General features: G+C 43.8%; 1 protein-coding gene across 8 annotated transcripts in view; it reads right to left on the bottom strand.

Moving 5' to 3' along the window:
* Positions 1 to 12772, bottom strand: part of Nhsl2 (NHS like 2) — a 283830-nt gene that overhangs the window by 69229 nt on the left and 201829 nt on the right. For 4 of the 8 annotated variants that reach the window (XM_013153688.3, XM_013153691.3, XM_063246079.1 and 1 more), the window contains exon 1: positions 8702 to 9199. The exons of 3 other annotated variants lie outside the window; for them this stretch is intronic. In XM_013153688.3, coding sequence (XP_013009142.1) covers positions 8702 to 8744 — 43 coding nt within the window. In that variant the 5' untranslated portion in view covers positions 8745 to 9199. Of the gene's footprint in view, positions 1 to 8701; positions 9201 to 12772 lie in introns of those variants that run through there. One more of the 8 variants, XM_013153689.3, reaches the window with a different exon arrangement.

The raw sequence follows: 12772 nt of genomic DNA, 5'->3' as shown, positions 1-12772 counted from the left end.
CATTCCTCCTTCCTTTTTTTTGTTGGGGTAAAATACCTATAAGCTTTCTTTTCTTTTCGTGCTGGGGATTGAACTAAGCAGCGATGATGAATCTTTTAGAGATGAACACCCCAGCTGCAAACCCAAACCTACTTATTTATTACAAAGCATCAGCACTGCAATTAAACTGAATACTGAGGTTTTAGTTTAGAAAAAACAACTCATACGTTAACATCTTTTGTCTTAAAAGAAAAACGATATGCATGCCATAGGGTTGCCACCACTGAACTAGCCTTGCACATGCTAGGCACGTGCTCTGCCATTGAGCTACATCATCAACTCGTATTTTAAGCATTTCTAAGAATAAAATTCAATAGTATTATATTTATAATGTTGTGCAACCATCATTACTCTCTATATCCAAAAAAATTCATCACTCTAAATAGAAACTCATAAAGCAGTAACTTCTCATTCCCTCCTCTTCCTAGCTCCTGATAACTTCTAATCTACTTTCTACCCCTATGACTTGACCTATTCTAGATATTTCATATAAGTGGACTCAGACAAAGTTTGTTTTTCGTGTGTCTGACTTCTTTGGTTAGCATAATGTCTTTAAGGCTCTTCCACACTGTAATAAGTGCCAGATCTCTCTCTCTTTCTCTCTCTCTTCTTTCTCTCTCTCTTTCTTTCTTTCTTTCTTTCTTTCTTTCTTTCTTTCTTTCTCTCTCTCTCTGTCTCTCTTTCTTTCTTTCTTTCTTTCTTTCTTTCTTTCTTTCTTTCTTTCTTTTTTTCTTTCTTGGTAGTGCTGGTGATGAAACCCAGGGGCACTACTTCTAGCTCAGTGGTAGAGTGCTCCAGCTCTTTTGTAGAGGAAGTCTTGCTAAGTTGCTCAGGCTAGGTTTCTAACTTGCAATCCTCCTGCCTCAGCCTCTTGAGTGGCTAGAATTACAGAATTGCAGTACCAAGCCTGGCTGAACTTCATTCTCTTTTATGATTGAATGATATTCCATTACATGGATACAGTATATTTCATTTATCTGTTCTTTAATGATGGACATTTGGGTATTTTTTTATTTGTTTGTTTTTTACCTTTCAGTGAGGATCATCTTTTCAACTGCTTGAAAATTAAATTTTGATTGAGACAAATCGTCTCAATCATTTCTTTTGCTAATCTTTACAACCTAAAGCTGACCCCTGCTCTCACTTTGAGCCCTATTACTTATTGTACACCGGTACAAGGAAGTAAATGAATAGAAATGAGGGCCCTTTTGCTTAACTGATAAGGCCAATCAGCATGGTATTTTGATAGGTCCAAAGAGATAGGAAAATTCAATTAGGATCCTGTTATAGTGATGGGAAATGAAGTCATGTGAAGGTAAGGCATAGTCATTGAACATATTCAAGTTCGTTTTTGCTGGAAATGCATGAAGACTTCTCTCCTCTAGAACATAAAAAACCCTGTTAGGGCTCTATAGTGTGATAGCTTCTGCAGGAAAAACTATAGAAAATCTTTGCTTTAGGTGAATGCTGAGACTAGGCAGACCACAGTAGAATCCACTAGGAGAGATGGTAAAATTCTTTTTGTTTCATTTCAAAATTTGCCTTTACTAGTATTTGACAGGAAAAGAGGCCTTGAGGAAAATTTTAAGTAGGGAATGAAGAGCAGAAAAGGAGTTTTGCCTGGGCTTTGAGGAGAAGGGAGGACACAGAAGTGAGGAAGGGTGGAAGAGCACATCCAAGGGGTGGTGGGGAAGGAACCTGGAGCAGCTACTCTGCCCGACACCCTGCTCCTCACAGGGGCTTTTTATTTGCCTTCAGACTATACTACCATGCTCTCAACAACAACAAAAAATCTGTCATAGAGTTATTTTTAATTTTTTTATTTTAAAGAGAATAAAACCAAGCAAAATAAAATGGAATAAAGCTAATCAAAACAAAACAGTGCAAGTGATACAGGATTTCAAAATCTCCTAGAGTATTAATGACATAAAATCAGATGTATTCTTGATTCTATACATTTTTCATGTTTCACATCAAGAATGTTTTGCTTTTTCGAATAAAGCTAAAAAAATCACAAAAACCTTAATTTCCCGCCTCACAGCTCAGAAAGAACTAGTTGGATTTTTATCACAATTTTCTCACTTTTGAGATAAGATATGAGAGAACAGATGATTGCAAAGGAAGAATTTCACAGGTGGTTAAGGATGTGTAGGAAAAAGAAAGCTAGCACAAGAAAGAATATCATTGATACAAATATGATCTGAATATATGTATTTCTGAAAGCATACCAGGCAGGTTAAGACAATAAAACTAAAAACCAACTTTCTTCTAACAATTTTACTTTGCTATCTTGCAGGGCTTGTATCAAGATGGTACACAGTATATGGAATAAGCGTTCAGCAGACTTAGAGGATGGCCTGTGTCTTTGTGAGGGGGCAGCTGGTATGGCTGAAGACAGATGGTGCTGGGGACAGTCCCAGATCGAGGGTCTGACCTACAGTGAGGCCTGAGGCAAATCCCTGGATCTTCATTTTTCACATGTATAGATTGAGGATAATAATCCCCACTTTTGAGGGAAGGCTCAGCTAATAAGACTGCCAAGACAGAATCAAAGACAGAGTGTTCTGGAAGCCTGGTATTTGCATATATCACAAGTATCGCACTAGAAACATAATTTTGGAATAATCTCTTACACATCTCTTGCCTTAGTTATACCAGAAACTTCCTGTAACTTGTTTGTCTCTACATTCTCTAAGCCCAGTGACAAGTACTATACTTTGCCATTTATTCTTCTAACAGACATTTACTGGGCCCTTCCAGACATTAGTTCTCAGCAGCTACTCTATGTTCTCCAAACCACTGTTCTCTTTTTACTGCTTCCCTGGCACTAAGGCTCCGGGCTCTGACCAGACCCCTGTAACAGTGGACACTGTGAGGTGCCAATACATGCTGCCCCTCAAGACTGAAGGACTCATTCCCCCAGTCCCACTGGCTGTGGTGATGCTTCTTTGGGAATCAATCATCCTCCTCTTCAGACAGAGTTGCCTTGCCCAAGGCTATGCTCCTTCTCTGGGGACAGCTTGCATCTAAGGATGGCCCCCTAATCCTGACTTGAAACAATTCTGAAGGGCCAAACCAGCTCCAGAGCTCCCTGAAGGGATGGCTGTGGCTACCACGTCAATGGCATCGCAGCCCAGCTTTTCCCTTGAACTAATCCTGCATCCTTTAGACTCCAGATGTTAACCCTGAAGACACCCTAGTAAATGTCCTACCTGTTGTCTGCAGCAGCCCTTCAAATATAGTTGCCAGATGAGAATCTGTGGCCTGTACAGACCCTCGCTGAGCATCTGAGAAGGCTCAATTCCAAATGATTCCAGGAGCTGCTACAGTCCCCAGGGACCCAGTCACAGTCACAGGCTTCACTTGCAATTGCATTTTTATCCCCATTCTCATCCAAGTTTTTCTTACAAGGTGTTTTTGGAATCAAAAGAGTAGGAGACACAGGTTTTTAGAATAATTATTAAAGCAATGAAAAACATGCCGCAATAGAGACCTGAATCTAGAGCTAAGCTGAACTCAGCCATTTTGAAGAAGTTCCTTAGCGGAGGAGTCTTTTAAACTGAATTGTGAAGGGTAAATCGTGGCTTCATGGGTTGGCAACGAATATGAAATGAATGTTATAGACAAAGGGCAAAACATGATAGAAGGCATGAGAAAGTACAGGATGGGGGAAGGTAGAGGGGCAATAATGACCAGGCAGATGCTGCAGGGTGTTCTATACCACACTGAGCAAGCAACCTGGTGGTCAGAAACTGTCTGTGGAACTAATGCCACATTCCAGTGCTGGCCAAGCTTCAGTAATCTCAAGTTTGACCATATCTAGGCACCTCTGGTTCTATTTACTACGCAGGTAATTTGTTTCACTGTAGCTTTTTGTCCTTAAATACATTTATATTAAAAGGGATTCTACTTGTTGGGCAGGGTATTCCTGCGTGTTATCCCAACAGAAGGACTGCTGCAAGTTTAGGGCCAGCCTGGGCTACATAGTGAGTTCAAGACCACTCTAAACTATATATCAAGGCTCTGTCTCAAAAAACAAAAGTGAAAGAGAGAAAGAGATTTTACATACATACAGAGAGGGGCAATACATACAACCAAAAATCAGAACAAGGGGTTGGGGATGTAGCTCAATGGTAGAGCACATACAAGTGCTAGGTCCTGAGTTTAATCCTCAGCACCACCCAAACAAAGAACATCAACAAAACCCCCAAATAAAAGGAATATCATTTGCCACAACTAGAAAGTAACTGTAAAAAGTTAGACTGTAAGAGACAAGCTACAGAATGGAAAAAAATTTTGCCAGCTACTCCTCAGACAGAGGACTAATATCTAAAATATACTAAGAACTCAAAAAAATTAAACCACCTAAAATTAAAGATTCAGTCAAGAAATGAACAAGAGAAATGAATAGATAGTTCACACAAGAAGTACAAATGGTCAGCAAACATGAAAAAAAATGCTTACCATCTGTGGCCATTAGAGAAATGCAGATTAAAACAATGGTAAGATTTATATCTTACTCCAGAAAGAATGGAAATCATTAAGAAATTAAGCAATAATAAGTGTTGGCAAGACTGTGGAGAAAAAGGAACCCTCCTTCATTGTTGGTGGGAACATAAAACTAGTGCAACTATTGTGTAAATAAATATAAAGATTTCTCAGAGAGCTGAAATTAGAAATTTCATATGACCCAGCTATCCTGCTAGGTATCTTCTTCAAAGAGCTTAAATCATCATACTACAGAAATACATGCATACCAGTGTTCACAGCAACACAACTCATTATAACTAAGTCTTGTAAATAGCCAGTATAGCCAGCAATGGATGATTGGACAAAGAAAATGTAGTATCTATGTATAATAGAATACTACTCTACTGTAAAGAGCGGCAGATTTGAGACATATGTAGGAAAATGGATGCACCCGGAAAATACAATGTTGCGTGAAATAAACCACATAAAGTTTACATACTATATGGTATCTTTCATTTAAATGAGGCAAAGTACAACCATAGAGGATGATAAGGGATGGATAGAAGGAGGCAAGGAGATGGAACTCTTGAGATAGGGTAGTGGTCCAAGGGAAAAAGTGCAAGAGGTTAGGAGGAGGGGAAGAGAAACAAATAGAATAAAGATGTGCCCTATATAGGAACCTAATAACCCCAATTAATTCAAACATTATATGCCTCAAAGTAAGCTAAAATTAATAATATTAACAAGAATGAAAAATGGGATGGAGGAATTGGAGGAAGAGGGAGGGAGGGAGGGGAAGGGAAGAGGAAGAGGATTGAAAAAAAAGAAGCAAGCTGTGGTATGCACATGTAACCACTCTCTAAGATGATTGTAAACTGCATGAACTGCAAACATATACTAATAAAATTTTAAATTTTTTTAAAAGATTAGGCTGTGAAATACAATAGAAACAGAAAAAAGCAATTAAATTCTATGTAGATATTGTCTCATATCCGTGTATTTCAGCCTGAGGCCCATTCTAGCTTTGTAGGGAAGATTAGCAAGCATAATAGAGGTTGAAGAATAGTGCCACAATGAGACTTTCTCCTTGATGTTATCAGAAAGCTGGAAAGACTTTCATTTTTCTCATCACATAATTCAATATTCTTTATAGCTATACCATGTAGCATCAGAATCACCTTGGAGTCCCCTCTCTACCACTCTGCTGACTGTGAAAGTCTGGTAAACAATAAAGGGCCCTACACATGTGGCTATTATTACAACTCTGATACTTTGTCTTCTGTTCTGAAGCAAGAGCTCTGCCCAGTGAAGATTTTCACACCTGTGACTGTGTGATCCTCACTCAAACACATACTGTTGGTGAAGAAATAGTAGGGTTGAACTGAGCAGGGGGGCAGGGCCCTGGGAATCCTCACCTCTTGGAACCGGAAAAGCCCTTAGAAAATCCCATCTTCCTATTTTGTAGCTGGAGAAGCTAGGACCACAGGAAGGATATGATTTGTTGCAGTCACAGAAGGGGGATTATTGTTGGCATTCTAGGGAACAGACATGAAAAGAATAATAAAGCTCATTGTTTCAGTACTGCTCCCAGTAGCTATTATCTACCAGGTAGAAGAGAAGAGAATATGGGAGGTTGGCCCATGAGGCCCAAGAGCAGGAACATCTACCGGAAACCCAAACTACCAGCCTGCTATGATGGCACATGCCTGTAACCCTAGCTACACAGGGGATGAAGGCAGGAAGATTACAAATTCAAGGCAAACCTGGGCAACTTAGTGAGAGATTGTCTCAAAATAAAAAGGGATGGGAACGTAGTGTAGTGGTAGAGTGCTTGGTAAGAACAAGGCCCTGGGTTCAATCCCCAGCATCACAGAAAAGAGAAAGAAAAGAAACCTAACCTACTGGGCTGGGCTCCTCAGGTAGGGGCAGAGATTGAGTTAGGCCTGGGACCTAGGCGATGAGGAGTGTGGAAACAGCTTGCCAGGGGTTCAAGTGCTGACAAAGGCAACCCAAGAAACATAAGAGAGGCCAGCACATCAAAAATGCCCCAAAGGGCAGTACCGACTCAACCAGAGACACCCTGGGCCTGGACTAAGCAACTGGGCTGTGGAGTTTGACAGGCCTGGGTTCAACCTGGTTACGTCACTTTCCATCTAGATATGTCTTTGAGGAGTCAGTTAACTCCTCTGAGCCCCAGCCTCCTTGTTAGAGCATTATGACACCTACTTCACAGGACTGCAGTGAGGGTCACAGTGCTTTGAGTACAGAGCCTGCTACTTTGTTCACTCTTATTGCCCTTGCCCCACCTCCCATGGCACAAGACCCCTGACAACACATTTCCTTCTCTCTCTCTCTCTCTCTCTCTCTCTCTCTCTCTCTCTCTCTCTCTCTCATCTCTCCCTTACCCTAGGCTTACAGCTCATATCTCTGGAGCCCGTCCGTCCTATGCCTGTATCCACCAGCTGCCCTACTAGTCTCAGCAATGGGGTCTAAGGATTTTTTCAAGTATCTGCAGAAATGAAAGCTGAGGGGCACATTTCTGGAGGGCTGTAGGATCTCCTTCACTTACAGAAAGTGAGGAAGTGGATGCTCTAGGGTGGGGGCTGACGAAGCAGTCTGGCAGTCTCACCAGTGCAAGAGGCAGCTCTGCCCTCTCCAGGCTGCAGCTGGGTTTGGATGGCAGAGAACAAAAACAAGACTTTTGTCTCCCACGGTGTTGGAAGGCAGGGCCTTCTGCAAGTCCCTGCATTAAAAGCTCCAGGTTAAATATAGCCCTTTCCAATTGTCTAGGACATAGATTTATGAAGCGTCAAAACTGTATCAGAGTGAGAGACAATCTCATCTCTGCTCTGTTTTTGAAGTAGAAAGGAGGTAATAAAGAAGAGAAAGAAATGAGGACTTTAACCCTGAGCACTACGAGGCCACTGGAAGCTCTGCCTGCTGTGTTTTGGAAAGGCTCTCTGGGTGGAGACAGAGCTGCGTAGTGGGAGGAGGGACCCTGGTGCAGGGAGGGAGTTAAGGGTGCTTGGGCCAAGGGTGGGGAGATGGGAGGAGGGAGGAGGTTGCAGGGTGGGGCCTGTCTTTCACCCCAGGTGAGTGTAACCCTCTTCCTCTGGCTGCTTCCCCAGCCCATTGTTTTCTCAAGGGCTCCCACCTGCCCATCGATTCCCAAAACTTTTACCCTCCCTTTCAAGGCCACCCAGTGCATCCATGAGAAATCTGCTACTAAGTTCTTCCTTGCTCAAAAGTGCCAGTCCTGCTAACAAAAACCCCACTCACACCTTGTCCACCCACTCCACCTATGACAGCCCCACAGAGACCTGAAGAATAAACACTACTTTCCTTGATCCTTCTCCACGCCAAGTAGCACACAGTCCACATAGGACTTTATTTTCAATCTCATTACTCTGCTTTTGCAATTGTATGAGCTTATAAATGCCTTTTGAGGGTACTTCTCACATAAAGAGCCAACTAGAACCTCAGAGACATCACCTCCCTTACACTGGCTTTTCCTCTACACAGAAGTCAGAGAAGGGTCCTAGTGTGGCACAGGACCCTGGACTTCACTGTTTTAATGCCATGAAGTTTAGCTTAAAGTGCGGCTCGAAAGTACTTGGTCTGTCGGCAATAATCTGTGCACAGAGATGACCAGCGATAGGCACTCTTCCCCGCCTTTTCCATTACCATGTTTAGGAATTATCAAAACCAATTAGCCATCTTGGCAGGAATCCCGGAGGTAGGTGAAACCCCAAGATTGATCAAGATCCATCTGAGGAACAAGGCCTCAGAATCTATAGTAAGTTGGCCTAACAAAAGTAGATGAATGAGCACATGGATATGCATAAGCAAAGTGCATGCATGCACGCGTGCACACACACACACACACACACACACACACACACACACACACACTCGGTCACTTTTATTATCTCCTTAGGATCCCAGAATATCAGGGCTGGGATGTGGTCACATCCACCCTCTCCACTCCCAAAACCATCCCTCGTATAACATCTTTTCCAAGCAGCATCCTACCTCCCTTTGCTCACCCCTAGTGCCAGGGGACCATTTTCGATCCAGACAGCCTGGGCTGTTGCAGCACAGCTCTGACTGCAGAAAGCTTCTCCCTCTCCATGACTCCCAATTCCTTCCCTTCTCCCCTCTATGAGCGTATGACTCTCCTTCCCCAACTCACCTCCTCGGGTCCAGAAGAGGGTGAGAGACTCAACTCTTTCCATCCTAGTGGTGTGGAAAATCAAGGATCTACATCCAGCCAATCCTCATGCAACAGAGAAGTGTGTGGTGGTCCACACTGGGGTCAGGGAGCCAAGGGAATCCCCACTATTCAAAACCCTGTCCTCAGAATCCTCACTGGGGCACCCAGGGGCTCTTCCTGAGCCTCATTTCCTAGTACTCTGGCTGAGTCCGTCTTTGCCCTGGTGAAGTTGTCCCTGGGTAGCCCAGCTCAGAGAAAACAACTCCAGCTTCAAAAAGTGAGTTTCCGCTCTCCTTTCCCACCTCCTGCCCTCCACCCACAGCCCCACCAGTCCTGGCCCCCTAGCCACAGCGGACCAGTGAGGGGAGCTATCTGTGATTGGGCTTGTCTTCTCTCTAAGAAAGGTTCTCAGCCACAGCCCCAAGTCAGAGCTGCATGGAGGGTAGACCTCCTGCTCAGCTGCTGTCCTGCAGTGAAGGGAAATGAACAGGAACAGGCTGTCTGAGTCAGCGCCCCTGGTCTATTGTCACTGTTCAGGCCCCTTCCTTCCCAGAGGAGGGACGTGAACGGAGATAGGCCTTGTTTTTTGCAAGTCTCTCTTGCACACACAATTTCTCTCTTGGCTTAGAACAAATATGTGAGCTATGGGGCTGGATGCAACTCACTTCAGTTTCCACAGCTCCTAATGAGCACCTACTTGACAGCATTAGAAAGATCATCTTATCCCTATCATCCTTGCCATGAACAGAGGAAGTAAAGACAAGTAGGGCCATTTAGCAGGAGAGTAAAGTAAGGCTTAGAAAGGGAAAGGACCCTCCCAAGGCCCAATGGATACAGGATAAGGAGATGTGGATCACAATCTAGCTCTCCCTGGCATTGGGAAGTACCACCCCACTCTCCTGCTTATTGCTTCTCTAACCCTTATTCTGGCTAGCAGGTCACAGATTCTATCAAAGCTTATTTCTCAGGGCACAAAGCATAAGATAATTCCTGGCTTTCCAACATATATGTCCAAATTTGTTTCTTTGTGTTCAGAAGGACAAGGATCCAGGAAACAAGTAAGGCATGCTGCAAGCTGGTTGCAAAAGGGCTCCTTTGCTAATCAGTAAGAACTAGCTATCCAGGCGAGATGAGCACTGGTGAGGGACTGAGTCTGTGGCCCAGTGACAGGCTTCTCATCAAAAGGGAGGCATCAATGGCTCTTGCACACAGGGTACCAAGAGATCCAGCATGAACTTTGCTTTCTCTTGTCTCTACCAGAGACAAGGAAGCAGCTTCATAAGGAGTTAGAGGGCTTGATGAGAGCCCTGTGTTGATGACTTTCAACTTTTTGAGGGCAAGGCCAAGGCTTTTTAATTTCCCATCTTCAGGACGCATTTGCACACTTTGGTACAACAGCCATTGCAGAAAGACTGATGTAAAATCTCCAGACAGGGTGAACACATTGTGTCCCTGAGATGTCCACATTGGGATGGGGTCAGTCTCTAGGGGCAATGAAAGGCTCATATTATTCAAGAAGATCAACAGGCCGGGGCCTGAGCAGGAACTATTTCTTTTAACAACATAAAGGAAGAGACCTTGGCAAAAATGGCTTCACAGAGGCCACGCTGAAGCAGGTTAAGGAGGGAAATGGGAGGAGTTTAGAGACATCTCTCAGGAAGTCCGGCTATCATTAGAGAGGAAAAAGCTAGAGCCAAGCTGGAAGGAGAGGCAGAGCTACAAATGAGAGTTAGATGTTTGTCAGGACAGGAGGGGTGTTGCATATTTTAAAGTTGAGGAACCTTGAAAACCACCCTGCAGGCTGGACTCCACCTCAGACCAATGAAATCACAGTTTGCAAGGGGTGGAGCCCAGGCACTGATATTTTAAATCTCCCTAGGCTGAGAACCATGACTCTAATTCTTGCGAGAGCCTGAAAGTCATTCTTAAAGATCATTCAGTGTAGAGGGCAAAGGCACAGACTGGCCATCTTATCTCCTATCCGTTGGCAAACTAGGGGCTAAGACTACAGACTTGGGAGCCTTGGGAGACTTACAGATATAATCAGTTACATAATCAACATTTTCTAATATATAAATCCCTTTTAGGAAATAGTAACACTGGGCCTGGTGACACAGTCATATATCCCAGCACTTGGGAGTCTGAGGTAGGAGGCCCATTGCGAGTTCAAGGCCAGCCTGGGCTACATAGTGAATCCAAGCTAACCTAAACTACATAGCAAGACTCTGTCTCAAAAAACAAAAACAAAACAACAACAGAAAAATAGAAATAATAAAAGCACATATATCATAAAGTTACTATGTGGATTGAATGAGTTAATATCCCCCAAATATCTATGTGGCTCAATAGAAGCTCTGCTGGAGCAGGCTGTGTTTCTAGCATGCCTCTTCCCAACAGATAAGATAGTCCAGCACTTCATGTAAAGCTCAGGAAGGTCTCCCTTCTACAGTGTTGTTGGCCTTCACCTTGGTGTGGATCTCTCACTGGCTACACCTTCCGGCATGCTTCACACAGCCCTGGGCCTGAGTTTGTCATTCTCCTCTCCAGTGACTTCTTGCCTATGGTCCCCCTGGGCTGTGACTGTCCCCCATTGCTGTGAACAGGAACGACCATTACATGTGGCCAGAGCTACACTGTTCAGGACACAAATACTTTACCAATTTAGATTCCAGCTGATATTTGTCTTTTGTTTCCCCAACTCAGGTTTTGGAGTTCTATAAGTTTCACAACATAGCCTTAATGTTTGAGGTGTTGGAGGCCTGATGACAGTGGAGGGAGGGGAGGAGCTGTATTTAAGATCCAGTAGCGTAACCTAGATCATGAGTGTCACTTGCTACCGTAAGACTTCTCAACTTTTCCAACTTTGTTACTTGCCTTGAGGAGAGAGCTCCTTTCCCTCAAGCACCCAGGAAAGAAGAGGAACTAGTGACAGAAAGTTCAAAGCAGATGTTCAGAAAGACAGTCTTTGTGCAGTTTGAGATAGTCAAGAGCCTAGCACAGGAGCCGGGCATGGTGGTACTCTCCTGGTACTTGGGAGACTGAAGCAGAAGGATCACTGGGCATTTGAGGCCACCCTGGGCTACATAGCGAATTCAAGACCAGCCTGAACTACAGAGTGAGACCCTCTTACCCCTAAAACACCTAAAAACAAATAAGCAGACAAATAGAAAAACCAAACAAGAGTCTAGCACAGGAGAGGTTGGGAGCAGCAATGCTAACCCATGGGGCAGGGACAGCAGGGTGAAGAGTACAGTCTGTGAAGCAAGAAATCTCCAAAAACTAGGTCCCAGAAGCAGAAGCAAGTTCCCAAATGCTCTGAGAGTCTTAAGTGATAGCAGTGGCAGCTTCCACTCATCCTTGCTTACTACATGGTTCTTTGCATAGTTCCTTGCATAGAATATTTCATAAGGGCAGTGTACTAGACATGGTGTCTGTCTTTTATCTTGTATGCTGTGGGGGCTACAGTACATCTTCTCTGAGACAAGCTGTAAGAGTCTGAACAGCAACCCCCACCCCAGCCACAAAAAAGTTCATAGAGGTAGCTCTATACCCTTTCCAATGCCAGAATCAGGACTCAGAAAACATATTCCGCCGAAATGGAAGGGGTCAGTCAGGAGCCCCATATTGTTCCCCACACCCTCCATCTGTCCTGTAAGAGAACTCCACAAGAGATTAACTTTTAAAATAGGAAATCTCCTACTGACAAAAATGAAGGTTTTATCCAAGCCCATTTACTCTGCGGGAATGCAGATGGCAGTTGGGAGCTGCCCTGTCACTGTGCAGGAGCCCTACTGGGGCAACTTGCTTGGTCTTCTCAAGTATCATTTTGGCCTCTTCTCAATGTCAGAGATCTGTCTGGTTTTTCCCAGCTTGATAATGGTTATGGAGTCATGGCTAAGTAGCCCAGGATATCTCTATCATTGTAATGAGGAAATCCCAGAGGTCACAAGGAAAATTCTAGGGCAATGGTGATGGCAGTGTTGAGAGGAGCAGCTGGACTGTTGCTCACATTAATCTCTGTAGCTAGGTGACCTTCAGAATGTCACCTCA

The sequence above is a fragment of the Cavia porcellus genome, unplaced genomic scaffold, assembly GCF_034190915.1.
Source record: "Cavia porcellus strain 051 isolate PalLab524CR breed Dunkin Hartley unplaced genomic scaffold, mCavPor4.1 scaffold_3, whole genome shotgun sequence".
Lineage (NCBI taxonomy): Eukaryota > Metazoa > Chordata > Mammalia > Rodentia > Caviidae > Cavia > Cavia porcellus.
This window is presented reverse-complemented; position numbering and strand designations above follow the sequence as displayed.